Source organism: Falco peregrinus, chromosome 3 (assembly GCF_023634155.1).
Source record: "Falco peregrinus isolate bFalPer1 chromosome 3, bFalPer1.pri, whole genome shotgun sequence".
In the NCBI taxonomy this organism is placed as follows: Eukaryota; Metazoa; Chordata; class Aves; order Falconiformes; family Falconidae; genus Falco; species Falco peregrinus.
This window is the reverse complement of record NC_073723.1, coordinates 42085663-42113300: the sequence shown is the minus strand read 5'-3', so window position 1 is coordinate 42113300 and position 27638 is coordinate 42085663. Positions and strand designations below refer to the sequence as shown.

Sequence of the window (27638 nt, the reverse complement as noted above, 5' to 3'; positions counted from 1 at the left end):
CCAGACGTTTAAGTGTTCATGTGACGGTTACTTAATGTCAAAAAAGAACCCAACATTGCATGGAAATGTGGCAATAAGGGACGTGTCCGTACTCCAGACGCCACCCCTCCCCTCCGTGATCCTGTACCTCCATGACACAACAGTTTACAAAGACGATAAATAACACAGCTGGCCCGCACGCCCGCCGCTCCCGCCCGGCCGCAGGAGCTGCCCGCCAGGAGGCCCAGGCGCGGCGCCCCCCCTCCCCCCGGGCACCCCCGCAGCCGCCCGCCCGAGGCGCCACACCCCACCTGCCCCAGCCGCCCCTGGGCACCAGTCCCCAAAACTTAGCGCTGTATATTTCCCCCCCCCCCCCCCTCTTTTTTCACCCTAATCAACGGATTTCGAACCCCTTCCCCCGCCCCCGAGCAGGGTGGTTACCTGGGCCCGACGCCCACCAGGTAGGTGTTGGTGCCCTGCAGGGTCATGGGCCCCGGGTTGCAGCCCAGCACTCGCACCACCCGCGACGACAGCCGCTCGATGCGCGGCAGCAGCGACGCCATCTCTGCAGCGGCACCCCGCGAGGCCCCGCTCCCGGCCCCGCACCACCGCCCCGCCGAGCAGCGCGGGCGGGAAGGCGGAAGCCGCCGCTCCCCCCGCTCCGCCTCCCGGCGCCGGGCGCGGGCCCTTCCGCCCGGCTGTGAGGCCTGGCGGCTACAGGCGGTGACTGACGGGCCGCTGCCGCTGCGGCGGGTTTTCGCTTAAAACTCGGCCTCTGGGAGCAAACGCTGTGGTGATTCAGTAGAATAAAGGCGATGTGCGCCTTTGACGTCTCGGTGCCTCGCTGCCGCTCAGTGGGAGGCAGGTCCGGGTTCTGCTGGCCTCTTCCTAAAGCTGGGAGGAATTTGTTGTAGCGACAGCTGCATCCTCTGTATGTTCTGAGAACATGTCACTTACTAAAGCGTATGTGGGAGCTACATATGCCCCTATACGGCATATAGGAGCTCTCGAGGATTCAGCATTTTGAAGAAAATGGGGGAGCTACTGGCAAGTGGCCAGTGAAGGCTCACTGAAGTGATGAAGGAACTAGACCATCTCTTGAGGGAAGGCTGAGAGAGCTGGGACTGGCCGGCCTGCAGAAGGCTCTGAGGGGCTCAGTGACGTACACAAATACCTGAAGGGAGGGTGCGCAGAGCCAGTGGGCACAAACTGGAACACAGGAGGTGCCTTCGGAACATCAGGAAACACTCTTTCAACATGAGGGTGACCAGGGTAATATTTCTGTGGGCAACTTTACCAATATTAGAATTTCAAATATTATCTGTTTGTTCCATATATATATATTACCTGTAACAAAGATATATGAATTTATAAGGTGATCGTAGCAATACAAAGCACAAAAAAGTGTTTGGTGGTAGCATATGTTTTGCTTAAAATGATTTTTCATTATATGAAAATACAGTTGCAACCCTTACATGTGATCTGGGACCATTTCTGGGATTTGCATGGGCAAACCAAACAGATTCCCACTGTCTTCTGAAGGGGCAGAAATCCCCAAATATGATCTTGACAGGCAAACTTCCAAAAGAGTTGTTAGACACAAACAAGTCGGACTACAGCGTGGAACTGAAAACCAAAACTTTGTGGCTTCAACAGAACTTTGTAACTTCATGAAACTTTGAAGTTTAAATTTTTTTGGTTTGCTTAAATGCTAATGTGGGCAAGTAATACATGCAATACATGCCAGGAGATGAGCTATTAAAGGCTTCAACATACTAACAAAGGTCTGCATCTTGCGTGGCATGACAAACTGATGTTCCCCGTTTTAATACTCGTTTCTTTTCTCCTTTCCCCATCACTGGTTCTCAGCCTGTCGCAGATTCATCTGATGCATTTGGCTTCCTAGGCAGCATGGCAGAGGATGGCATGAGGCAGGGGAGGCAGCTCTGAGGTAGGCCCTACTACCTGCCTAGCCATGCTGCACTTGCTATGTCAGCTCACAACTCCAGATTTTCAGCTGGCCTCCAAGATCAGAGAACAAATGGTGCCTTTCAGCTGCCTGAGCGGACAGCAGCACTGCATCTTCACTGTCCAGGGTCCAACACCATGCTTGCCTCTAGGCTGTTTCATCAGTGCTAGTTTAGCTACTAACAAGCTAAATTTAAAGTGCTAGCTAACCCTTCAGCTACACAAACAATATGCATTACCTTGCAGTCACTCGTTCAGCCAAACTATTTGCTTTGTGATGCATGAGGGGCTTGCTGCAGTACATTGTGCAGGCCTGTATTATGCAGCAATTAAAAAGATTTACTCCTGGGCATGGACTTCAATTGCAGCTGTTAATTGCCAGGCATCACAAAAAACACAGACACAAACAGATACTGGCCATCCTTTTGTTTAGGCCTTCAAGCCAATTTCTTTGGTTTATCTGATACATCAAAACTTTACTTATTTGAGATACAAAATAATTACTTTTTTTTTTTTCAAGCTCATCAAAGCATGAACTACGGACAACAGAAAGGATGTTTCAGGTCAAAGGAAAGAAGACTTTTTGTGTGCAGGTATGCTGCTGAAGTAGGCAAGACACCCCTACACACGATATTCCAGTCTCTTCCCATATAATTTTCTTGCATATTGTTTTATAAGTAACTATGAATAGATCTGAACTTACCTAATCATGAAGTACCCTATTACACTGATTTTGTACCACACGTGTATACCTATTTGGTGGTATGTTCAACCCATTTTCAGTTCTTAGGTAAAGTTTAGTTGCTATGTCATTAGAAGAGGGTACTACCTAAGCAAAGGCAAGTTGTGTATTTCAGTGGTTTCCTATTTCTAAGAAAATTCTGAAAGTAGAGAAGATTTCTGAAACAATTTACCTGAAGTTTTACATGTAGTTGATAGCTAAGAAGTAGGAAGTTGCAAGTTATTTTTAACATCACGAGACATTTCTTTTTCTTAATTAAGAATTGTCTGGGGAACTGTAGGCTTGTTCTCCGAGAAATACTTATAACGACTATTACTGTCCTGTAGCAGAATAAATTTTCTAGTATTAGACAGACGCTGTGAATGTGTGTGGTCTGTAGGTGGCAGCAGTGGGTGCCTTTGGAGAACGAAGTACCGGTTCTACGACCATTTCATTTCCTACACACCCCATCGGTTTAAAAAGTGTATTGTTTCTCTTATAATACAGGGGTTAATAGCCATGTGGTGAAACTCTTACTATTATACTCTAATATGGTACAAGCAAATATGAGCATATATCCTCACGTTCTTTTGGTTCACTGGCAGTTTTACATTGTTAAGACAAAATTTTGAGGGGAAAAATACTCTGAAGCAGGAAATGTTAGACTACCAGTAAAAAAAAAGAGAAAAGCCGAGTTTCAATAAACCTAAAGTGATATTCCTGGTAAATACAATGTGATGTTTGATGGAGAGTTAATTTTCTACAACTATGAGATATATAAAATGCAGTTTGGTATTTCTGAAAATCTCACAAGGTCACTGCTTGCATTTTTAGCACTCAAGAATAGTGGCACTTGACTTTCTTCCCCATTTAAAGCGTAAATGTCAGGAATAAATACCTCTCCACTGTGGCTGTGTAATAGCCTAATAGATCTATGCACAAGCATGTCATTCTGTGGTAATTACACAGAATCAATTGAATAGTACATAGAAAATTTCTTGAGATACTTATCTTCGCAAACATTGGTACATGGAAGTCTTCTTGAGAGGATTTTTGGTTGGAAAGGTTTAGTGTCATTTGCTGCTATTTATAAAACGTATTTTAAGTAAGATATGCATATATTTCTTGGTACTTGCAGAACTTTTCTTTAAGTTTCATTATGTTTTTATGCTTGCTACCTGGCACAGAGATGAGTAGAGATCTTAAACCAAAAAGAGGTGAAGCACATTTCATAGAGAGAACATAGGCTGCAAGATTCCTACATTAGGAGGCAGTATTGAGTCGAAAATGTAGAGAGCCAGAGGAGCTGTTTTGTAGGAGGTGATTAGGGGAGGATGATGAAGGGACTGGAGCATCTGTTCTGTGAGGAAAGGCCGAGGGAGCTGGGACTGTCCAGCCTGGAGAAGGCTCAGGGGATCTCAATGCCTATAAATACCTGAAGAGAAGGTGCAAAGAAGACAGAGCCAGTCTTTTTCAGTGGTGCCCAGTGACAGGACCAGAGGCAAGGGGCACAAACTGAATCACAGGAGGTTCCCTATGAACATCAGGAAACACTTTTTTACTGTGAGGGTGATCAAGCACTGGCACAGGTCATCCAGAGAGGTTGTGGAGTCTCTATCCTTGGAGATGTTCAAAAGCTGTCTGGACATGGTCCTGGGCAGCCTGCACTAGGTGGCCCTGCTTGAGCAGGGGGGTTGGACCAGATGATGTCCAGCAGTCCCTCCAGCCTCAGTTGTTCTGTGATCTTGTGAGCTTCTCCTAAAATTCTGTATGTTTATGCTGCTCAGAGCAAAAATACTCCATGTGAGTTCAACTTTTCGGTCCACTGGACAGGTGACATGGGGTTCTGCTGTAGCAGGGTACCAAGTAGCAGTGGTGGTAGTTTGTACAAGTACATTGGAATAATTAATGAAGAAGCAAGGGAATCTAGAGAGTGAGGTGAAGTAACAAGCCAATACGCTCTTTCAAGCCATGCATTTTCTTCTGTAACTTCCATTAATACCAATGGCAAAAACGTTCATTGACTGCAAAGCTTAAAAGACACACAGTGAATCTTCAGAAATCCCAAGGTTTTTCAGGTTGGCATTTCATCCTGCTAGTCCTAGTGAGGGCCTTAGTTTCCCATGTCTGGAATAAGGTGACTATTCCAAAGATAAAATATGCAATTTTCTGTTAACACTAATCAAAGCAGGTAAGACAGGTCCTTTTTACCCCATTTGGAAGCAAATAACAAGATGTGTACTGAATAGCATAAGAGTTCTGTCACAATTTAAAGATGTACTTTCTTTGATGGCAAGTCTGACTAGAAAACAAATAAATCATCCAGCCAGTAATTTAGCTCATGAGCTGCTTGATTTACACTCCAAGAGTAAGATACACAAACCTTGTCTCTCTCTCTGTGCTAGAGACTTTTGGTCATTTTTTAATAACAAAGGTCACAGTGATGAGTTTCTGACTTGGCTGATTTAAGATGCCTTCCTTTAAAGCTGTAGGAGCTTAATCACTATTTGGGCAAATAGCTTGCAAAGCCTATTACAAATTAAAAAAAAAGCTGAGGTGGAGCTATAAGAATGTTAAACTACCAAACTCGGTATATAATGTATTTATTGCTCTGCTGCTAAATTATGCATATGTTTATAATTCAGGGAGAACATATCTCAGATGACCAAATTTTTTCATACATAAAGGAATTATATTAATCATTGACTAAGATCAGCAGAGATTTTTTAGGATTTAAAAGAAATATATGGTGTACTGGAGGGCAGGGTTTTTTTTTTCAAATCTGGCTCAGATCCATGGAAAGGGGCAGTCTTGGTAAAAGCTGCTAAATGTAGATAGTTTAGGCTGTATTCGGTCTCATCCTGTCTGCAGCTACTCTTGCAGTCTCATCCATCTTGGTCCCAGTGAAGAACCAGTGGTCCAGACCATTCCAGTGCATTTTTTGTAAATGGGAACAATCAATTCAGGGAAATACAAGACAGGATGGGCATGATGAATCACTTTTGTTTTTCTCAGCAAAGATTGCATAGGTTTGTGCTGGTCTCAGCATATCAGCAGGTTCGCTGATATCATAAATTCACTGCAAAAGCACACAGTAGCTTAGTCCAACATTGAAAGAAATGTCATCCACAAAAGCTATATTCTGACAGAGTGCTTGTATTCATTTATCATTTATAGGACAGAACAGGTGTCATTGCAATTGCTGAGCTGCTGCTTCTCTGAAGTCATTGGGATTTTATTGTCTAGCAATATACAACTACATTTTTAATTAGTGCATTCATGATGCTCAAAGCCATTATGAAGAGCTTGTTGAGCATGCATGCAGTAGGCCTGTTACCTTTGAATCATCACTGAGATGATCCTGCACAGGCAGAAAGGCCTCTGCTGCATTTGTGCAGAAGGCCATTATAGATAATGCGTTGCCTCACTGATGTCCTAAGGTGTTTTCCCAATGTGTTGTCTTGCAGGAATGAACCATGTGCAATTGAACCAGGACTTCTGCAGTACTGCTTTGGATTCAGACACTTTTTTTATCTTTGGAAAATTAACTTGATGTGTGGATTCTGTTCAAGTGATGATGTGAAAATAATGGTATTTCAAGCACTGCAAGAACTGCTTAGAATTAGGATGTTTCCAACCTATAAGGGGAAGCAGGAAGGAGCACAATAGAAGGCAGGCACTGATACTATGTTCACTATGAAGACACTGGTAGAATTGTATCTCCTGTCCTAAGAGCTAGAAAAGCTATAGACTGCTCTGGCTGAGGGTATGCATCATCCTGCACAGCACAGTCATAGAGGCTAAAACACTACACCTGCTCCTTGTACACTGCAGCTCTTTTAAACATGCATAAAAATTGTATGTTGAGTGCTGATAGCTCAGCTGGAGCAGACTCGCAAACACCTGTAGTTACACCAGAGGAAAACAATTTTAGTCACTTGTCGCTGGACACATGCAGTCTCTTCATGTGTCATTGCACAGAAAAGCATTTTGTACATATTTTAAAGTGTGTTGTACTACAGTTTTCAACTGTAGCCAAAGAGATTGTTCTTTTTGTATAAATCGTTGAGATATATAAATGTGTATACAAGTAAATGTATAATAAACAAACTTATACATATAAACACACACATATACCCGTATGTGTTTCCATAAATATATGTTGACTTTTGCTCAACAGGTCTAACAAACCTAAGTCTCTAAATTTGAACATGCTTACACAGATATATAAATATACAGAGGGAAAGTGATACTTTTTTTTTTTTTACTTCTATTTTACTTCTATGGAGTAAAGTGTGACATTAATTTATTGAAGGAAATTTTATAATATTAAACTTAGTATTAAATATAGACAGGGACTTCTAAACCAAATTTTTAGAACAGAGTTTTTGTAATATGTTAATGAGAATGACAGTTCCTGACAGGTGGCAAATTATTAACTGTGTCATGTGGTTTCCATATGATTTTAGTTTCATTTTGTATCAGTAAGCCCTTTAACTTTTCATGGATTGCAAGTATTGTAAAGGTACAGATGGAAAACCTGTAGATGCAAATCTACAGTTTTTAAAAGTGAAAAATCTCTATCCGTGGCCAGTATGAAGGTAAGTCTGCATTTTGTAATAGCATTTTAGATGTATTGTGAGAACTGAAGGCCTTGCTAATCACATCTTATTGTTTCTGCTTTATCACAAAATGATTTAGTAAAAGTTAATTTTTTTTTTACTTTTTATTTTTTAACATTTTAAAAAGTAAAATGTTAGTTTTTAGAGCAGGCTTATATTTATATTGGCTGACAGACACTTTACTCTTTTTGCTCCTGTCATGTTAGATCTCATATATTTAATAAGATCGAGAACAATATAATTCAGAGTGATACAGGATTCGCTCTCCTGTGGCACTTAATTAGTACCCCACATGATACGTGAGACTATGACGCTCTTTGGAGTGCTATCATGCATAAAATATAGGGGATATTAAGGGCTGAGATCATCAATTTAGATGATCAGAATTTTATCTAAATCAGAAATTTAATGTGCACCTGTGAGCACATTTGTACTTGGGCTTGGAATTAAGACATTGGACATTCTGGAATACAAATTTGTGAGTTTCTGTTAGCTTTTTTTAGGTTGCAATGTGCAAAATATAACCCCTATGTGTAGCTGTTCCAAGGCTCTTTCAAGACTAGATTCCTTATTCAAAATAATTATGAGACTGTGAGCAAGCTGACATGCTTGATAACGTGTGTGTTTATCTCAGCTTCCTTGATGGCTTCATATACCACCAAGATGTCTAGGCAGGTCTGCAGACTGCCAGCATGGCAGCAGTTTGTACAGTATGGATATTGGAAGTAGAAATCACCTGGCTCACAGGTACTCTTCGTGCTGTTGTTTCAGAGGAGTCTGAACATAGTCTGTAAAACTTACTTTCTTATTAGGGGTAATATGATAATGAGAAAATTCCTCTTTGTGAAGTGCTCAGATACAAAAGAATAGGGAGGTTGTAAAGAGGAAGGAATCCAGTTACCATATTTATTCATTTCAGGTACAAAATTTGAGGCTACTCCTTGCCACTCAAAAGCCAGTATTAGTCCTTAAATGTGAACCTTGATATACTGTGGCTATAAGTTGCCTATCCAAAGAACTTTCTGTTTGGATCCAGTTATTGACTTATGTTTTACCGTTGTGTTTTCTGCAACAGCCAAATAGTGAACCTGTTTGTGGTTTGGTTTGTTTTTTGGGGTTTTTTTGTCTGTTCTAAATCCCAGGTATAATGTTCTTGTCACAAAGAATGATACAGCTTGACCAAGGTAGTACATCAAGCTGCAGAATGATATGATGTTCTTATATAGAGTAAATACAATTCCTTTGGAATTTTCTTGAATGAACCCTAGTAATAAACTCTTTAAGTTGGTTCATACACAAGTTTTCAGATGTGAAACGTGTAAACACAAAGTTCACTTTATGCTGGACTTTGTATCAAAGTCTGCTTCCCCAAATCAGACTGTGAATTGGATGTAAATTGCATTAGTGATTTGAAAAAGATTAGTGGTATTTTATTGGAGAGGATAGGAAAGAACAGTGAAAGGATTCCAGCTATCCCAGCTGTGAGATAGCCTGATCTTTTTTGACCTTTTCTGTGCCAGGACATGAAACCTGAGTAGGACATAGAGCAGAAGGCTAGAAATAGCTAAGGCCTATATAAAAAAAAATAAAAATGTGTAGACACTCAGCACCTTTTTAGGCTGTTATGTTCCCCCTTGTCTTCATTAGGAAATTAAAGGCTTAAGTTCCCTGTTTTTGGATTTGTACCTAGGTCACAGTGTAGACCAGCCCAGTCAATACAAGCAAAAAATAGTCATTACCTTTTATCATGGGATATTAACCGATCGCCTTATTTCATTCCTCTGTGGCAGTGTACCTAACTTCACAGAAAGTTAGGACCAAAGGAGACCTGGCTCCACGTGCCCTTCCCTTGCTCTGAGTTCCCTGGCGCAGCTGTTCCCTGTGTATTGACTACTGCTGTTTGGTGGTGGCACCAGCCCAAACCCAGTGCTTTGGCATGTCCTGCATCATATCCTTTGGGATTGCTGCCAGCAGCTTCTCCCTAAGATACACAAATGAAATAGGGGACATTGTCATTTTAACGTTTATGGCTTTGCAGAGGTGAAAATCAATGAGGCAAAGAATATACTGCCTTACAGGTTTTCTGTTTCACCTGGTAAATACCACAGATCTACAGAGGAAAGATGTGTAAGGACTACTCAAAGAGGTCACAAGACCTTTCAATGTTAAGCAACGTAAACATAGTTCAGACTGCAAATTAATTGTATCTATAGCAGACTATGTTGGTAGGTCATCTGTGTGATGACCTCACACAGCTTGGGAGACATTTCCCAGAGAGGTGCGGAATGGTGCGGGTCTGGCTCCTTACAGGTCTTTTTAACAGGAGAGCTGCAGTCCTATTCAGCATTTTCTTGCTGCATATGGAAAACCAAGCAGAAATGATAAAACCACTATATGTATGCATACAAAGGCAGTAACACAGTTGGAAATGACATAATGATGTGTACTCTGATATAATGGTGTGTATTCAAGACAGGAGTTTTCTTGTTTTGTGCTGTGCACAGTAAGGGACCAGAGCTCAGCAGTTAAAAAAGTTCTGGGAAGGAATCAATCTTTTTTTCCATAAACTGGTTTTAAAAACTAGTAGAGGTAAGCTGTTTTCTTAGTGTTTTGCAACTATTAGGAATTATCTCAACAGCTGCTTGGTAGGTGAAGATCACTGGCTGGGAGAGTGGGTGACCTCAGCAGGTTCAGAGGTGCAGCTCCTCTTGAAGTGATTGTTCACTGATACTTCAATACATTCTGCATTTTGTACCTGCTTGTTTAAATGATTGTGAGAATTGCTGTATGATACTTGAAAAAGAAAATGTTGTTAATCTTTCTTTTTTCTTCTTCTTTTTAGGAACTAGTAATGAAGAATGACTCCACCAATTAAAAATACAATTTACATTTATCTTTTCCAGAATACATGTATATCAGTGAAGTTAATTTAATATTTAAATCAAGAATACAGAAAAATGCAAGTCCCTTTGCCATAATAAAAATCCATAACCTGACTTTCCTTTGTATAAAGTACTATGAGCAGGTGGTATCATCAGGAAAAAGACTCCATTGCAGGAAAGCACTTTAGATTAATTCTGACTTTTTTTTACATAAAGTAAGGAAAGAATGACAACAGTGACAGTCTAATGCATGATGAAATTTACTAAGCAGAATTTTATTTTTTTAGTTGGTGGAATTATAATTTACATAGTTGATATTGGAGTGGACTTCTGGGTAGCTAGTAAATATTTTTGTCAAGGACAATATTCTTGGAGTATATTGATACTGTGTTTTAGAGGCCTTTCATCATTAATAAATCAGATATTCAGTTATGAATGGTTTAAAAATGACTGGGAAGGTACTGATACTGGGAAGCTGAAATGGATTTTTCTGGTTCATCTCTTTCAGTGCGGAATATTTATAAGGTAAGCACATTTTAACATTTATTTTTAAATGAGAAATCATACTGCTTTAGAACAGTTTATTAAGAAATGCTTAATATGGCTTTAGGGATAAGACCACTTCTGGCCTTAATAATTATTGCTCCATGTAAGCAAATGGATTTTTGTCTGCTTATGCCAAGGTAAATTATGTCAGGTTTTGATGGAAATGTAGGTCTTCTTTCATTTTACCTGTAAGTAATAATTTTTATCATTCATAGCCTAACTCTGGTTCATCAGCCTTTTCATAGGGCATATTTAATAAAAAAGCTTGCTTTACAGAGTAATACTGTTGTAACTGGTAAACGTAAGTATTTAAAATTATGTTAAGAAGATAATTAATTTGATTACACTAAGCAGGTGAGACACCTGAAGAAAGAAGTAATTTCTGAACCTGAGAGTCCACCTATATGTGGAAAATGCACTAAGATTCAGGAGATAAATGTATAGTTGAATAGTTAGTAAGAATACTTGCAGTAGTACTTCCTGCAGTGACTGCGTTAACAGCAACAGGAACTTTTGTTTGCTAAAAGGCACATGTCCAGGAATAGTTTAAGCTACCATATGCTTAACATTCTCTAGTGGCTTTGCTATAAAATTATCGTTATCTTTATAGAGATCACCTGTGCCAAAGTTTTACTTCCATTTTAAAACTGAGGTGAAAGATGTTGGCAAAAAGTCCTGATTTTCAATTATTTTAGGTGTGCAACATACATGAAATGAGTGAATATAGAACTGTCAGAGGCACTTAATAAAACACCTAAAATGCCTCCTTTAACTTCCTGTACTATTCTATGGACAGCAATGAAAGCTATATTTATGCCAATGGAAGAATTCCCCTCAAACATATGTTGTTCTCTTGATGTTATTTATCATGGATTAAGAAAACTGATGGAGCTTTTACATATCACAATTAACTTTTGCCTCTCAATATTCTTCTTCCTATTGCCTGTCAGCTTTATTTTCCAGCCTCTCCTCTTACAATCCTGCCATTTTAGACTTCACAGAGGAATATTTACTGACAGGTTTAATTTTTCTGGTGTCAGGTACTAGAAAAACTTAGAAATACTACATTTTTTAAGAAAAAGAAATTCCCTCTTCAATTTCTCTGGACATTTTCCTATTCACTAACCAGATCCATGGACATGGGTTGGTTCATGTGAGATACACCAAAACCTGGCCACAGGGACTCTTAATAGGTACTGCTTTTTAGAGGCGCTACCTCTGGGCCCACAGTGGCACTCTCCTTTTTGTCTGTCCCCAAGGGTTTTCATCTTCAGGTGTGGCTGGGAGTGCCATCCTTGTGCTCGTGATTTACAAACCTGCCTCTCTGAATCTGTTTCTTCCACAGGAAGTTAAATCCATGACCTGTCTTTCTGATAACTGATGATAAATATTAAGCCAGTAACCGTGGTGTAGAATAGCAGAAGCCACTGTTGCAATGTCTGGCCAAAACCTTCCCTTCTTCCCCTTTCTCTTCCATGACCTTATTCTCTGTAATCTGTTCATGACTGCAACTCTAATTTCACCTTTACTTGGTTTTACACTCCCAGGTTGCCCCTAAAATTTCCTGCTGGTTAGTGCCTATGTCTAAGACCTCACCTTTCAACACTGACCTTAAGAATTCAGATCCAAGCTCCAATAATCTACAATTCTAGATACTGTAATCTTGACTCAGTGCTTGTACTATCCAAAATGCTGCTTTTACAGGAAAATCTTAATGGGTTACCTACATTCTAAGGTAATCCATGGTACTCTTGGATTTACCTGAACTCATACCCTTTCCAATGAACACTTCTTACCGTGAATTACTGTAATTTTTGAAACTTCCTTCCCAGAATTAGCCCTGTCTTCTCTAAGTGGCTTATTATCTAGTAAATATAATTTTGCCCTTTGCACTAACAGTGTTGTCAAATTGATCACTTGTTCTCTGTTGCACAAATGATGTTTTCTCCTATGGTGCCGCTTACACTTGGAAAATTTCCAAGCTGGTATGTATGAATTACAAAGTTCTTTCAGCCACTCCTCACAGTTCAGCAGTGTGATAATGCATACCGTAAAAAAATAAACTGATAACAGCAAGCTGACATCCGTGTTAGTACCTTTGTGATAAACTATTACGTACTTCCTGTTACATGTGTTTCCCTAGGTGTATCCATGTACAACACCCTCCTGTTCTCCCTCTTAGTCATCTGATGTATCCAGTTAATTTAGACAATGAGTCTCTCAAGTTTATCTCTGCAGTCAATGGATAAAAATAGATTTTGTCAGGAGTCAGGTCATACTTGTTATGGTGATCTTCTCCAGAAGGTCATTTGCGGCAGGAGCCAATATTTTCCATTCACTACAAAGGAAATAGGGGCCTAGCTAGTAAATATGACTTGGCCAGTGAACGTAGGATGCCTGAAATTAGAAGGTGTGAATACACCTTACCAAATTATCTTCCTTCATTTTTTCTTTCTTCTGTCCCTTCTTCCCTCTCATACATCCTTTATACCTCTTGCTCCATCTTTGAAACAGGGAACTTCATTATGTTATGTTTGTACAGCACACAGCACAATGAGAATCAGTGTATGTTATCACACTGCCAGTGCTAAGTAATCAATATGTAAATCATGTGTGTATACACTTACGCACATTTATATTAAAAGAGAGAGAAAGAATGAAATTTAAATTATTTAATATCAAATAAGGCTTCAGTTTCTTTTAATGGAAAGAATGTAGACCTGTAGTTATATTTCATATGAAATGTTATTCTCTGCAAGGAGACAAAATTAAGTTGGTAAAGTATATGTTAGCTATGCTGACTAAAATTATTTTCAGCCTGACCCACTTTTTAGCGGGGCCTGTAGTGATAGGACAAGGGGTAATGGTTTTAAACTGAAAAAGCGTAGATTTACATTAGATATTAGGAACAAATTAATGTGGAGGTGGTGAGACACTCGAACAAGTTGCCCAGAGAAGTTGTGGATGCCTTGTCCCTGATATTTTTCAAGGTCACATTGGATGTGGCTTTGAGTGACCTGGTCTAGTGGAAGGTGTCCCTGCCCATGCCAGGGGAGTTGGAACTAAATGACCTTTAAGGTCCCTTCCAATCCGAAACATTCTATGATTTAAATGCGTCACACGTTGGTAGAATTGAGAACAGACTGTGGCATCACAGTCAACGTTAAGACGGCACCACAGTCAGTGAATATGGAAAAAGGGGACATTTCCCTTGGGGCACCGTACAAAATCTGAAGTCCACTGACATGTAGCAGTTCACAGCATCAGTCAAGGACACCTGCAGAAGACTAAATTTTATCAGTTAATAACCTTCACTGTCAGAATAGAAGGCCATGCAGGCAGCAGACATAGCGATATTGGCAGCTGCTGTTGTGTCTTTTGATGCTTGAAGGTAGGCTCAAGAGGCCCTGTGTCTTTGAACAGAAGCAGGTGAAGAAGATTTTTTTGCATATTTGTAAAGATGAATTGTAAGTCCATGAGACATCAGAGTAACTGTGAGTACTTTGATGAGCCTGGGATTATTTAATTACATGTTTTTAGAAAGCAATGAGAAAAAATCAGAGTCAAGATAAGTGATGTTTAGTTTAGTCAAAAATGAGGGCTGAAGTTGGTAACATGCCTCTAGCAATTCATGTATATAACAAGAATTTCCACAGGAAAAAACAAATAGAAAGGTTTTTACAATACCAAGTCAGAGAGGTAGAGAGAGTCAATTAGAAGTGGAAGGTTTGTAATGCTACTTTAAGTGAGTTAGAGGTTACACAATAATATGTGCTTGATCATATTTTCTTAATATAAATTTACTGACCTAACTATTGACTTAGTTGCATCAGTGTCATGGATTTAATCCATGCCTTTTGATACTTAGAAGATTATATTTGTCTTATAGAAGATTAACATGCATCAGAGAATAATTTTCCTTTGATTAAGGATTTATACAGTGCTGCAAACTGGCTGTGTGGGTAGAATTTAGACAGAACAGTCATTGTTGCCAGGTCTCTCACACCCTGCCTGCCTGCATTTCTAAACGGCACCCAAGTCTTTATCAGTGTAGTTTGATGATATGGGACGTGTAGTCTTCCAGTGTACTGGGGTTGTGGTGGAAAGTCCTTATTGGAAATCTGAGGGGAAGCAGGTGATACATGGAAGCACTGGCAAGGCAGCTTGCCTGTGGCATGTGAAGGCTGTGAAGCAGCAAAACCAAGTAGCTGTTCCATCTGTGAATTCCCAGTCAGAGCCAGAGCCTTCCTAATTTTACAGCAGATCAGGAGCAAATTTCATCCCTTATGACGTGATGATGAAAATGTAGGAGTATCTCAAGAACTGAGAGACAGTGGAGCTGCGTTTCAAGGAATGTTTATAACAGGTAGGAGTCCTATCATCTGCATCCTCCACAAACCAACACTACGAAGGCAGAAACGTTTTCTTTTTCTCCTGTCAAAGTGGATATAATATTTAGAAACACTGATAATACTTTCCTGTTCACATATGACAATTCCAGTTGTAAAGAAATTGTGAGTTTTTTACTCTGTTGGCTTCCATGTAGCTTATGTACCTTGGATTAATGAAAAGTTCCTCCTTAATGAGTTTAGAGGGAGAAAAAGTAAATGGTAACCCTACCTTTGTCTGTATTAACGACAGACCTTTTCACCTTCAGTTTAAGATGTACCTGTACTTAAAATACATAATTAATCCAATACTTTTAATTAATGTATTATTATTCCAGTTGAAGCAGCTTTTTAAAAGTTTGGGGTTTTTTTCAGTTTACGAAGACTGAAACACAAAACTTTTATATCAATAGATATAGGAAAATAGATTATAGGAATGTAATTACGATAGGTTCAGAGTAGGCATAGTGTTTAGGTGCGCCATGGGCATGATAAAGGAGAAGATTCGAGCCTGACCTACCTTTTAGTATGGACTGAACTTCGTTTGCCCTTGGCTGTGAATCTGTGAATGCAATTGTTCAACACTAGGCCATAGTTGGCTACGGGCCCTTCCTAAAATGTCCTAATATTACATGTCACATGGGCAGATGGGAATAGGAGTGTAAACTCAAAATACTCTTAAAAGAGGAAAAATTTGTCACAGTGAATTACTGTAAGTGACATAGGCATGTGGAGCTCAGGGAACACCACCTCGCTTAATGCATAGTCATAGAGCAATGGAAGTATTTGGACAGACTTTTCTAGAAAAAATGATGTCTTTTATACAGTACTCAAGGTCAGAAGTGGACTAACTGAAATCACTACAACTAGTGAAAGAAACTATAGTATCTTATGGTATATATATACCAACTTATAACAATATAAACCTAATATACCATATTCAGAAGGCATATGCTTCCAAAAAGTGACAAGTGATTTCAGGTGTGCATCCAGCTGAAATACTGCTTTTACAACATCTGGTTCTTGCCTTATGTATCATCTGCCTTCTCTGCTGTGAGCTCTGCAGCTCAAAATTTGTGCAGCTGGTTTCCACTTGTTGCTGCTTGGACAAAGACAGGCTCTGGTGAATGAGTCCATGGACAACTAACAGATTGGTCTATCCAATTGTTTTTTCTTGAAAGCATTGCAAACTCTCCAGATGTTTACAACTTGGATGCAAGACCCAGATGTTTTGGAATACTAATTGCTTTATAAACAGAAAAAGCTATAGATGCCTTGCCAAACAGTTCAGTTCTTTGCTTATGAGTGATTATTCAGAGAACAGTAAGATAAATACACAAAAACATAAAAGTAGAAAACAGTTTCCTTTGGGAGTAAATAATGGATCTAGAGCCAGCTCGCAGAATCAACGTATGGCCTGCATGGCAGGGCTGCGGTCTGTGAATCTCTGCAAGAAAGGTTCCAAAGGGTTACAAGAAGTAACCAAAGGGTTACTCAGCAGTAACATAGCTGCTCCAACACTGACTACTGATGCTTCCATGTTGCAATTTTCACTTGTATGGTTGGCATACTGTAACAGACCAGGGAATAAGTAATGTATGCACTTAAACCTGCAGATCCCAGCTATCTCGCTTTCGGCAGTGGAAGAACCTCTGACACTGTCTCCCTTGTGGTCAAAGGATTTGGTCTTTAAAGGTGGTGAAGGTATTAAACTTTTGACACCTGGAGAACCCAGGAATTCTTCCTAGCTCCCTTTGTAAGCAGAAGGGGACTGTGCTCCAATATCGTATTGGGAAGAGATGATTCTGTGAGATCTAGGTGTCTGATGATCTGTTGCCCCCTGTGCTCTATGTGAAGGAAATGCAGCTGCATGGGTTTCATGGGGTCCATGGTGCGTACGATCCTACGGACTATCAGGGAATCAGGAACCTGCAGCACTTCAGCGTGAATCTTGAAATCACCTCAGATGCAGCCCTAAAGAATGGAAGTAGGTGAACTGAGGCATAGGACCTTGCCTTTCTTACCCTGCACATTAACAGGCTTTTACAGCTGTGTAAGATAACCAAATGGTGGTCTGTGGTGTTCTGCTTGATTTCTCAAGAAAATAAATCTGAACGAATGATTTAATCTTCGTAATCCGGATGACTAAATTCTTCTGGTGAGGGGAAAGGCCTTTAGCAATATTTATAGTGCTAGAAAAATCAGCTGAGTACCAGTGAGTTTTCTTGAAAAAGGACTGCTTTTGCTGTCCTTGCCTGCCAGTTATAGTCAAAATGGGTTCATTGGAGAAGAAACTGGAAGCTCAAAACATCTGGGAACTAAATTGGCAGAAATAGCCTTGAAAGTGATGTCTGAAGGCTGTTATGCTCAAAATTAAGTTTATGGGCATAGAAACAGGATTTATATACCTACAAAGCCAAGAACTTACTATTAGTAGAAATGAAATTGTAACAGTTGATTCCAAGAATCATTATTAGTCTAGATCTTTTTACTACAGGGAAAGCAATAATACTTCTATGCATAAAAAGTTTCAGTAATAATAACACAGTTAAAATTGTTACATATTTCTTAGTTCCTATCCCTTTTGTTCACCTTTCCTCAGCTCCTCTGGGTCTTAAGGTCAGCAGTTTCATTCTGGTGTGTGGGTGGGTTATGGGCGTTAATCAGTGTGGAGTCATGCTGGGAGGAACCTGATGTTCCTGTTGATGTTTTCTTCTTCACTCTTAGGATCCACTTTGGGTCTTTTTTGTATGTTTGCTAACACACTTTTAGCTTTCTCTTTATTCTCTGCAGCTTCATGTTACATCCAAACTTAGTATCTATGGTGCCTTTTATGCATGTTAGATATAATTTCTTTGTTACCCCTAAAACTAGTTTCATCCAGCTCCAGGTCTGCATTTCTATAACTGACCATTGGTGAGTTGTTTATAGCCATGGAGTCTCCAGTGTACAAGTGTACATCTCTTATCATCCTATGCATGTACTCTTGCACACCATCTCTCAGGACCTCTGCTATCATACTAGGACTATATTTCTCTATCCTACTTCATCACGTCTGTCATAAATATCTCCTTCAATACGGAATATCTGTTTGTTACTGTTACCCATATGAAACTATGGATGTACCACAAAAATGTACAAAAGTAAAACAAGTCAGCCACTTGGTCAATTGGAAGAAATCACCATCTTTTTTTCTGCAGAAAATCCAAGCTAAATGTCACAGACAGGTCAATAAATTTTCAAACAGAGCAAGCCTCAGTCCTCATGCCTTGCAAAAGCTTATGCTGTTACTAGCAATGAAAGTGCCTATTATGGTGCTGCAGAGTTAAGAGGCTTAGTCAACTGTCTGCTCAGCTAGTGTTACTGACTGCTTGAAGTCAACTAACTAGCAGAAGACAGCAAGCATTGGTTTGCTCTAAGGTAGGATTTACATACATACTTACAAGGATACTTCTCCCAGCTTTCATTTGTTAACTAGTTCCGAAAGAGTCTTTGTGTGCTGCTTAACAGTTCAACTGGAAAGAGATCTTCAGCTGTGAAAACCTCTTCTGGAATTGTTCCATTTAATCTATTACAGAAAAGTGCATTGCCTACCTCCTTTATCTTCTAAAGCAGTAGTGCAATGAGTCAGATCATTCACCAGAGTTGTGTGTATCTGTGTGTGAACCCACCAGGGGCAGCAGAAATACTGTAATTTCCAGCAGCTGGAGGTCTGGTCCTACATCAGGTTGTAGCCACCATTCTGTTTTCCTAAGCGCAGCTATAAAGGTTACCATGTACAACAGCTCATTCCTTCTTAATTACCAAAATGGTTTCTGATTAAAACTTAAGCATTCTCTCCCCTCTAAGGTGCTATGCCACCTCCAGGCCTGAAGCAAATGTCTTGAACATGGGGATGAGAGCTAGGTTTTATTTATATCTATGCAAAACATTAGAGACATCCTGAACAGAAAAGGTTCTTTACCGCACAGAATGTACACCAGTTATGACTAATTCCACATATCTTTGCATTTACTGCTCTTTCAGAGGAAGTGATAGTTTAGGCTTAACTGAAAATAATCCAGAACTGTTCTTCATGTAAACTCACTCAGATTATTAGTAGAATTTGTCTCCCCAGGAATCTACGTCTTGAAAATAATTTTCTGAAATGAAAGTCTGCCTGAGTATTTAGAAAATAACATTCCAGTGATTTATTTTTTTTTTTTAATTTTATAAAAGCCTGTTGCATGTTTGCAATTCATCAGATACTATTCTTGGGGCTTATGGATCTATATTATATAAATGTGGATGTTCACAGCTGGATATTCCCTAATACCCTCAAAAGACTACAAGGGAAGTGAATGAGTATCAAAAAGAGACTGAGGCGAGATGCTAAGGGAAACTTCAGAAATTTGGTACTTTTAAAGAAATAAGAACCTAACAAAATAAAGATTGTAATCTTTATTCAGGCAAGTCTCATGCTGTTTTAGTAGTTTTTACATCGCATTGGTATCAATAGGCTTAAATGATTATCTGATATCACTGAAACCAGACAGATATCAGACAAAATTTTATCTTAGTAGAAGCTGCTGGATTACATTCAAAGATAAAATGTGAATGGAGAGTGAAATGGGAAAAAATCATTGCTAGGCTACATCATTTTGAGTTGCACTTCTAAAAAATGCTGTCTAATCAAGTCACCTTTTTTTATAGGTATTGGTTTGCTTTGAAGTATGGCTGCCAAGCTGCATTTAAACAAAAAAGCAGCGGAGATACATCAGAAACAGAGCCTCCCAACTTCATTCAAAACCAAGTTGTTGATGTAGTGACTGATATTAACATGCTCAGGGTATTCAAGACTTTTCTTGAGACCACACCACAACTTTTTGTCCAGATTTACATCCTCATGGAACATGGCAAAAATGATTTCTGTCAATGTGAGTCTGCCTTTTTGCTTAATTTGCAAGTTGAGTATCTTACCTAAAAAGATAACTCATGTGATTGGATAACATTTTAAACATACCTTGGAAAACATACACTCCACTGTATAATTACTCTGCATTTAGATAGAACTTCTGTCTAGTATATGGTCCATTCTGCTAAATTCATAAAAGAGAAGATTTCACCGTAAAAAGTCATAACATCTAATAGAATGTAATTAGTATATAATTTGCAGAACACTTTGTTATGTGTGCTCTTGCTTACAGTTTCTTTGAAAACTGCTGATTTGACATCTTGAAATCAGTAATGTATTTGAGCAGCCCTGTGAGCTTTCACTACCATCATCCATGTTACAAATGAGGGACAGAATCAGAAAAAACCTAAGGATATGTCCGCATTGCAGAATGCAATATCATGAAGAGATACTGGCTTAACTCTCAGAAGCAAGACAGCAGCTGTACCATTTCCAGTTCTAAAACTAGCATGACCATGGGCAAGACATTGACTTACCAAACTGATAGAACAGCACTGCTATTATTGTTCCTTTGTAGTCCATGGAGTCAATAGGTACTCAGACAAAACGGTCAGACAAATCTCATCTTAAATATGACTATGTGAAGAGTCAAGTCTTAGTTATAATTTTCTACAACACAGACAGCCTAGAGTCAATACCAGTTGCTGAAACATAGGTTTTTATGAGCTATTTCATAGAATCATTCAGGTCAGAAAAGACCTTTAAGATCATCAAGTCCAACTGTATAACCTAGCACTGCCGAGTCCACCACTAAACCTCCCCTGACACAACTTGAGGCCATTTCCTCCTGTCGTATCACTGGTTGTTTTGGAGGAGAGACTGACACCCACCTCGCTACAACCTCCTTTCTGGTAGCTGTAGGGAGCAATAAGGTCCCCCCTGAGCCTCCTTTTCTCCCAGGCAAAACACCCCCAGTTCCCCCAGCCGCTCCTCGTAACACTTGTGCTCCAGCCCCTCCACCAGCTTCGCTGCCCGTCTCTGGACACGCTCCAGCCCCTCAGTGTCCCTCCTGCAGTGAGGGGCCCAAACCTGAACACGGCATTCGAGGGGCGGCCTCACCAGTGCCAGTGCAGGGGGACGGTCACTGCCCTGGTCCTGCTGGCCACACGGTTTCTGACACAAGCCAGGGGGCTGTTGGCCTTCCTGGCCACCTGGGCACACTGCTGGCTCACGTTCAGCCGGCTGTCGACCAGCACCCCCAGGTCCTTTTCCTCTGGGCAGCTTCCCAGCCGCTCTGCCCCAGCCTGTAGCGCTGCGTGGGGTTGGTGTGACCCAAGTGCAGGACCCGGCACTGAGCCTGGTTGAACCTCACACACTCGGCCTCGGCCTATCGGTCCAGCCTGTCCAGATCCTCTGCAGAGCCTCCTGCCCTCAAGCAGATCAACACTCCCACCCAACTTGGCAGTGTCTGCAAACTGACTGAAGGTGCACTTGATCCCCTCATCTAGATTGTTGATAAAGATATTAAACAGGACTGGCCCCAGTACTGAGCCCTGAGGAACACCACTTGTGACCGGCCACCAATTGTTTTTAACTCCATTCACCACAACTCTTTGGGCTATATTTGCAATACTTTGGGAATTTCCAAGTCATTTGTGTATGGAGATGGCAAATATGACACACAACTTGTGCAAGACCATTAATGGCCAGAGGGTGGGCAGGATAACATAGGCATACCAAACAGCATTAGATGCCTAGATTTAGGTAACTAAACTGAGCCTTAAAATTAAGGTGACTTTTTCAGAAGTACAGAGGAAATATAATATTACTATAAAGGAAGTGTTAAGAAAGTATGAACGTCTCCAAAAGTTCATTCTGAAATTATAATGTAAAATAAGTATCTTTTTCCTCAGTCTAACATTTTTCCTTCTGTTTTGTTTAGATGCTGCCATTATTATGTCTTTTTGTGGTATCTCCTTTTCAACAGTTGATTATCAGATATCATTACGAAAATCTCTACCTGATAAAGATGAATTTCATGTGCTCCCCGGGTTAATGTATCTGTTTTATAAACTGCTTACCATCACTTCTTGGTTACTCAGTATTTCACTGATCACTCTACTAAGTGTTGGTAGTTCTGCAATTCTGCTGACATTTCTTTGGATTTGTGGCTTCACCTGGACTTTGAAACAACATACAACATTCTGCAAATCTAAGAAGATGGAATATCTATACAGAACTGTAGTTGGAATCATTCTCATTTTTACCTTTTTTAACGTAAAGGGGAGAAAAACAAAACTTTGCCTTTCTATGTATTATGCTACTCACACTGTTGTAACTCTAGGTATTTTGTTTGTATATTTGTTCTGGAAACCTTCCATTATCAAAGAAATACATTTTACAGTTGTGAGCATCCTAACTATTCTTAGTTTGGTGTTAGGTATTATTTTTCTTGTTGTTTATTATAGGTGTTTCCATCCTACTGCTTATTGCAGACCACAGGCATGTTCAGATGAAGGTGATGGAGAGGTAGGACAAAAATATAGAGTGAAAATCAGTAGATTTCAAAATTTCATAATGCAATGAACTGTATAGATCTTTTTGTGCAGACTTCAAAGCAAATATTTGCTGGACAGGTCTGTTTCTCTCTTATTGTCTCTCATGTATCATCACTGAGTAGTACATAATGGACCAGAGTTATCGGCTCTGAGTAACTATTGTTTTCTGTGATACTGCACAAAGCCTTTCTAACATGAATATATCTCTTATGTGCTGGTCAAAGTTACTTTTGAAAAAGAAGCATTTTAATCTGTCTGTCCAACACAGTCCACTGTTTTAGTTTTTAGCAATGCAAACAGAACATAGGAAAAGCTAAAAGTTAATCAAATGAAAGCTAGCATTGAAACAATATTCTATTCATTTATGTTGATTCTGTTAAAAACAAGGTTTACTTTTCTGTTCTTGCTGGAAGGAAAGAGGCATGCATTTGAAATAATTGAGTGCAGTGATCAGTTATCTGCTTCTCCCCATTAGTGTAAGAGCTGCAGTTTTTCTTCAGATAAGCATAGTTACAAACTGTACTGCCTTCTCTCTAAATATCCCCTGAAGAAGAATAGCTTTGATTTATGGCTCAATCACTGTCTTGCCACAGGAAATTTGGGGAGATATTTTCAAGCATTTTATCTTTTAGGTGTTTTAATGACTTCTTTATTGTTTTTGTTCTGCTCATCTTTCACACAACCTTCTGTACTTAGGGGTGATGCCAGGTTGTTGTTCTGGATTATAATAGCAGCCTGAGTGATTTATGGATGGCAATAGGATTCTTGCATATAAAGGAATAACAGTTTTCCTTGAAGCTTTCCTCTCCTTGGAGCTCTAAGATGTAATACTTTAAAAGCTGGTTTCCCCTGAAATAGAAGGCTATGCAAGGTATGCAGTGGTGCAGCTTCTTTTGTCTTTGCCACTTGGAGAAGAGAGAAGCAACTGTTCTGCACTCACAGGGGCTAGAAAATGATGGAATAGCCAGCTTGTCCATCAAGATTTTTTGGCAGAAGGCAGAGTGAAATTAATGTTCAAATACTGAATCAACAACAAAGGAAATAGGGTTGATAGCCACAGCTTCTTCAGAAATAAAATATAAGAGGAAGTCTTTTGGAGCTGCTGCATTTTAAATCTGAATTATGAAAAACAGGGCTCTTTCTCTCCCCTCCTTTCCCCTTCCAATAATTCACCTTTGCAGTTACAGTAGCCACAGGCAAAGGGAGGAAAAAAGGTTTGAGAAAAGAGACTAAAGATAAGAAAAACTGATAAACTTTGCCAGGGACCAAATCCGTTAGCATTATTGACAGCAAACTTCCCTGAAACTCTGGAAAAAGGGCTGGTGCTTTGGTTCATAATTAGAGTGCTGAAAAGCTGTGTCTTGTGCCTTTTGTGTCAAGTCCATGGACTCCAGACTGCCTTTTGCTTGTTACCCTTCCATCCTTAGCAGAGCTCAGGGAAGTTCCATTTCCATAGTTCTCTTTACCACTTACACCTCCTTAATCCTATTCAAGGAAATTTCTAGATGCATAGCTTGGATTGAATGATCTGCCTCTCTGAGGATATGCATGAAAAAGCAGCGGAGTAAGAAAAATTTACTTCTGAAATCCCTCATTTCCACTTAGGGGTAGCTAGAATGCAGATCCAGAAGTTAAGACATAAACCCCCACGATCCATGAGATTTAAGCAATAGCTTTCCTTAAATGAATATATAGAACAGTACCTTCTCTTCTGTCTACTCTGGAAGAGAGATTTCCAGATTTTTTTTGCCCTGGAATGGCTGCATAGGTAAGATCAAAACCCCAAGGCTCCATCCTGCTTCATGGACCATGATTGCCCTAAGTTCTGTCTCTTATCTACAGAGTATTTAGTACTCATGATGGTACCCTTGGCAGCAAAATGCATGCCTGGTTTTAGGCTGAAAGTACTCTTATTTTGCTATGGAAAAATAGGATCCTAAATAGTCAAGACTAACCCTATATAGCTTCCCACACTTATTGTTTGCTCATCTGAAATCCTGAGAAGGGACTAGGGTAAGGTACGGTGGAAAAGGGAGATTTTTATCTCTATCTTGCAGAAGATTACAAAATTTTGTCTAACCTTTATTTGGAAGATGACCTCAAACCTTGTACATTATCTAAGAAGTAGATCTCTGGTGAAATATGAGCTTCTGAGAAGTCCTAGTGTGGGAGTTTCAGCCCTGGAGCCTCCAGGTTGTCTGCGCTGCCAGATGCCAGAAATTTGGAGCCCGAGTTGCTCTGCAGGAAGGTTAGTTTCTGGTGAAACACAAAATTGTCTTGGTGATTTTTTTTTTTCCTTTCAGTGAATTGACAGATTCCAAGTAAAGGGATTTCATTGCCATCTCTCTGGCCAACTCCTAACACTAATTTTCTTTCATGGGAGAAATCTGAATGTTGTGCTGTTCTCCCTGTGCATCCTCATTCCCTCTCCTGTGCCACTGAGAAGAATGTTACACTGAAACTGACTTGGTAAGAAAGGCATCTAGGTGGCTATTTATATCACGTTCATTCAAATACACACAAACCCCAGTTACTTGAGTTCCAATCCCTATTTTAATGTTTATAAGTTCTAGTGGGTATAATTTAACCATATCAAAAAACTGGGAAATGATCCTTCTGGAAATCATGTAAGTTCTTTTCATAAAAAACAGATCTTCAGTGTCCTGCCACAGATACTGTGAACCTCTCCATTTGGCGGTCATCAGAGGGCCTCAAGAGATGGGAATTCCTGTTAGCTTGTCCCCTGCAGACTTTTGTTTATTTATTTTCAGCTTTAACCTCCTCCCTTTCTTCTTGACCTTGAGTTCAAGATTTTCACTTGATTCCCTTCATTTTCATAGTTATGAAAATGGCTTCTCATTCATTTGGTCATTGTAACTCAGAATCACTGTAGCAGGGGGGGCAAGGAAGCACATGAATTTACTCTAGAGACATTTCATATCATCAGTGACCACTTCAGACAAAACAAACAAAGCCTCACTTCACCTAGGTGTAACGTTCGAACAATAGACTTCATACATATCCTTTCTGTTTCCCCGACTACTCTTAAAATTCAGCTGCCACTCAGTTCATGCATTATGCCTGACCTTGTCATTTTAATCTAACTGCAAATTGAAAACAAATGTGTTTTTTCTTTTTTGTTAAGTATGTCGATTACATCTTACAAGAAGTATTTTAATAAGTTAAATAAAAATAATAAACAATTTCTTCGTGCTTTGACTACTGTCAGACCTGGGTAAGAGAGACAACATTCAACAGAATTATTTTAATTATCCTGCTAATATTCAACGTGCCATTTGATGGCATGGGTGAGCTCACCTGATGTACCACAGATAGCACTGATTTATGAAGCCATAATTGGGTTTCCAATAAACATTTGTCAAAATAATGTATTCATTCAAACCAAAGCCTTCTTTATTTATTCATATAAAAGAGCACTTAACTTTCAACAAAGAATTGCCTGCCATCAAAAACACTCCATAAACAGGGGAAATTTATGAAGACACAGTACCAGGGGGTGATCTGTGGAAGACTAAAGTTCACTTTAACCCTTCAAAGTGCTGAGTTCCACCTCTTGCTTGTTGCTGGTACTATGCATATTTATTTCTAAAACCCCCAAGCCCAAACATTAACCTTTATATATTTAGACATTGTAGCAACTCTTTTTTTTTTCTACCACAGTGTCTTGCATTTCAAAGATGGTTTCAAACCTAACATCTCATTTTCATTATGGAGTGTAGAAGCATGCACACAGCTCAAAGGTAGTTGTTGTTTTTTTTATTTTTTTTTGCTTACCTGCATTCTGCCCACAGTTTCCGCCATCTATATATTTTGCCAAAAAACCCCAAAACAACTTCAAGAGGTTAAACAACTTATCTTGCCTGAACCTGAGGCAATATATATGTCATTCATTTCAGCTGAGGAATTTTCCTATTCTACCTCTTTGTGCTCTTCTCTACTTCCTAGCACTTCAGTTTCATTTCACAGATTTTTAAGCAAAGTAGATGTGCTACACAATCACTATTTGAATGGAGTGCATATAACCCCTTGTAATCCACCCTCATCAAAATCTTTTCTTCTTTTACCACCGATTAGCTAACATATAACAAATCCAAGCCACACTGAAGATTCCCACTATGTCAGTCTTCATTAGCTTAGTAAAATGTAGACCGCGGTGGGGATAGTGGCAATGCTTCAAACTTACCTTACCCTGCTTACACCTGTTGAGACTATAAATTGCATTGGCCTTCCTATGATTGTATGTTGGTTTCCAGGTATATTTCTATTTTTAGCATATAGTTTTTATTTCTGACAGTGAACACAGCTGTAAATAACAGAGCAGAATGAGAAAGGATAGGAAGGGTTTCAAGTGTGCATTCATGCCTCATACTTTAGTGTGATTTTGCGAATCTTAATACAAAATTTTCATCTTTACCGTTATTGTTACTACTACCGGCACTTTGTCCAGGTGAGGATGACAATACTTAGAAGAATATGTATCTGTTGCAGCCAGAATGCAACAAAAAGTTGGTAGCAAAGTTCTTATGTGCTTTGTCTGCTCAGCACCTACAAGTGATCTTAATTCTCTCTGATTAAGCACAGGTATTTTTTAATGGGAGCCTACAAACATCTTGGAAAAGAGATGGTTACCCATTTTGTTCTGTGGGGAGTAAGTTAGCTGCTGAAACTCAAGGGCTAAATGTCCCTGGACAGTTCTCGGCTGCTGTGAGACAGTAAATGACAAAGGTATATATTTGAAGGTCACTTGCAAAGAAGAAGGTATGGAGAAGAAGGCATACAAAGAGAGACAGGGGGAACAGGTGTTTTCCTGCCATTTTCCACATAGCATACTCCACACATTTGGCCGAACTTGAAGTGTGTTGTACTGTAGTAGAGCAGGAAGGGACCTCAAACATGATTTGTAGTTTACCCTACAGCAGAACTACTGTATTTATGCCATTCCTGAAAGAAGTTTTCTAAATGGTTGTGAAAAACACAACATCTTAGGTAATGTCCCCCAGATCTACAGAGTCCTGTGGAGCAGAAGCCTCTTACGTCCAGACTCTTTATTGCAGTCTGA

At 39.7% G+C, this 27638-nt stretch overlaps 2 protein-coding genes across 5 annotated transcripts in view; one reads left to right on the top strand and one right to left on the bottom strand.

Moving 5' to 3' along the window:
* The window catches only part of LACTB2 (lactamase beta 2), a 14243-nt gene extending 13607 nt beyond the window's left edge, over positions 1-636 (bottom strand). The window contains exon 1 of one of the 3 annotated variants that reach the window (XM_055801004.1): positions 421-636. In XM_055801004.1, coding sequence (XP_055656979.1) covers positions 421-542 — 122 coding nt within the window. In that variant the 5' untranslated portion in view covers positions 543-636. The remainder of the gene's footprint in view (positions 1-420) is intronic. The other 2 variants (XM_055801002.1, XM_055801003.1) reach the window with 2 other exon arrangements.
* On the top strand, positions 633-27638 carry XKR9 (XK related 9). Of its 2 annotated transcripts, XM_055800999.1 has the most exons (6): positions 633-1251; positions 2468-2540; positions 6136-7269; positions 10133-10697; positions 19799-20022; positions 21943-27638. In XM_055800999.1, the coding sequence occupies exons 4-6, from the start codon at positions 10423-10425 to the stop codon at positions 22584-22586; spliced, it is 1143 nt and encodes a 380-aa protein (XP_055656974.1). In that variant the 5' UTR covers positions 633-1251; positions 2468-2540; positions 6136-7269; positions 10133-10422; the 3' UTR covers positions 22587-27638. The 2 variants fall into 2 exon arrangements, with proteins under 2 accessions (XP_055656974.1, XP_055656975.1); XM_055801000.1 differs by having other exon boundaries at positions 6136-10697.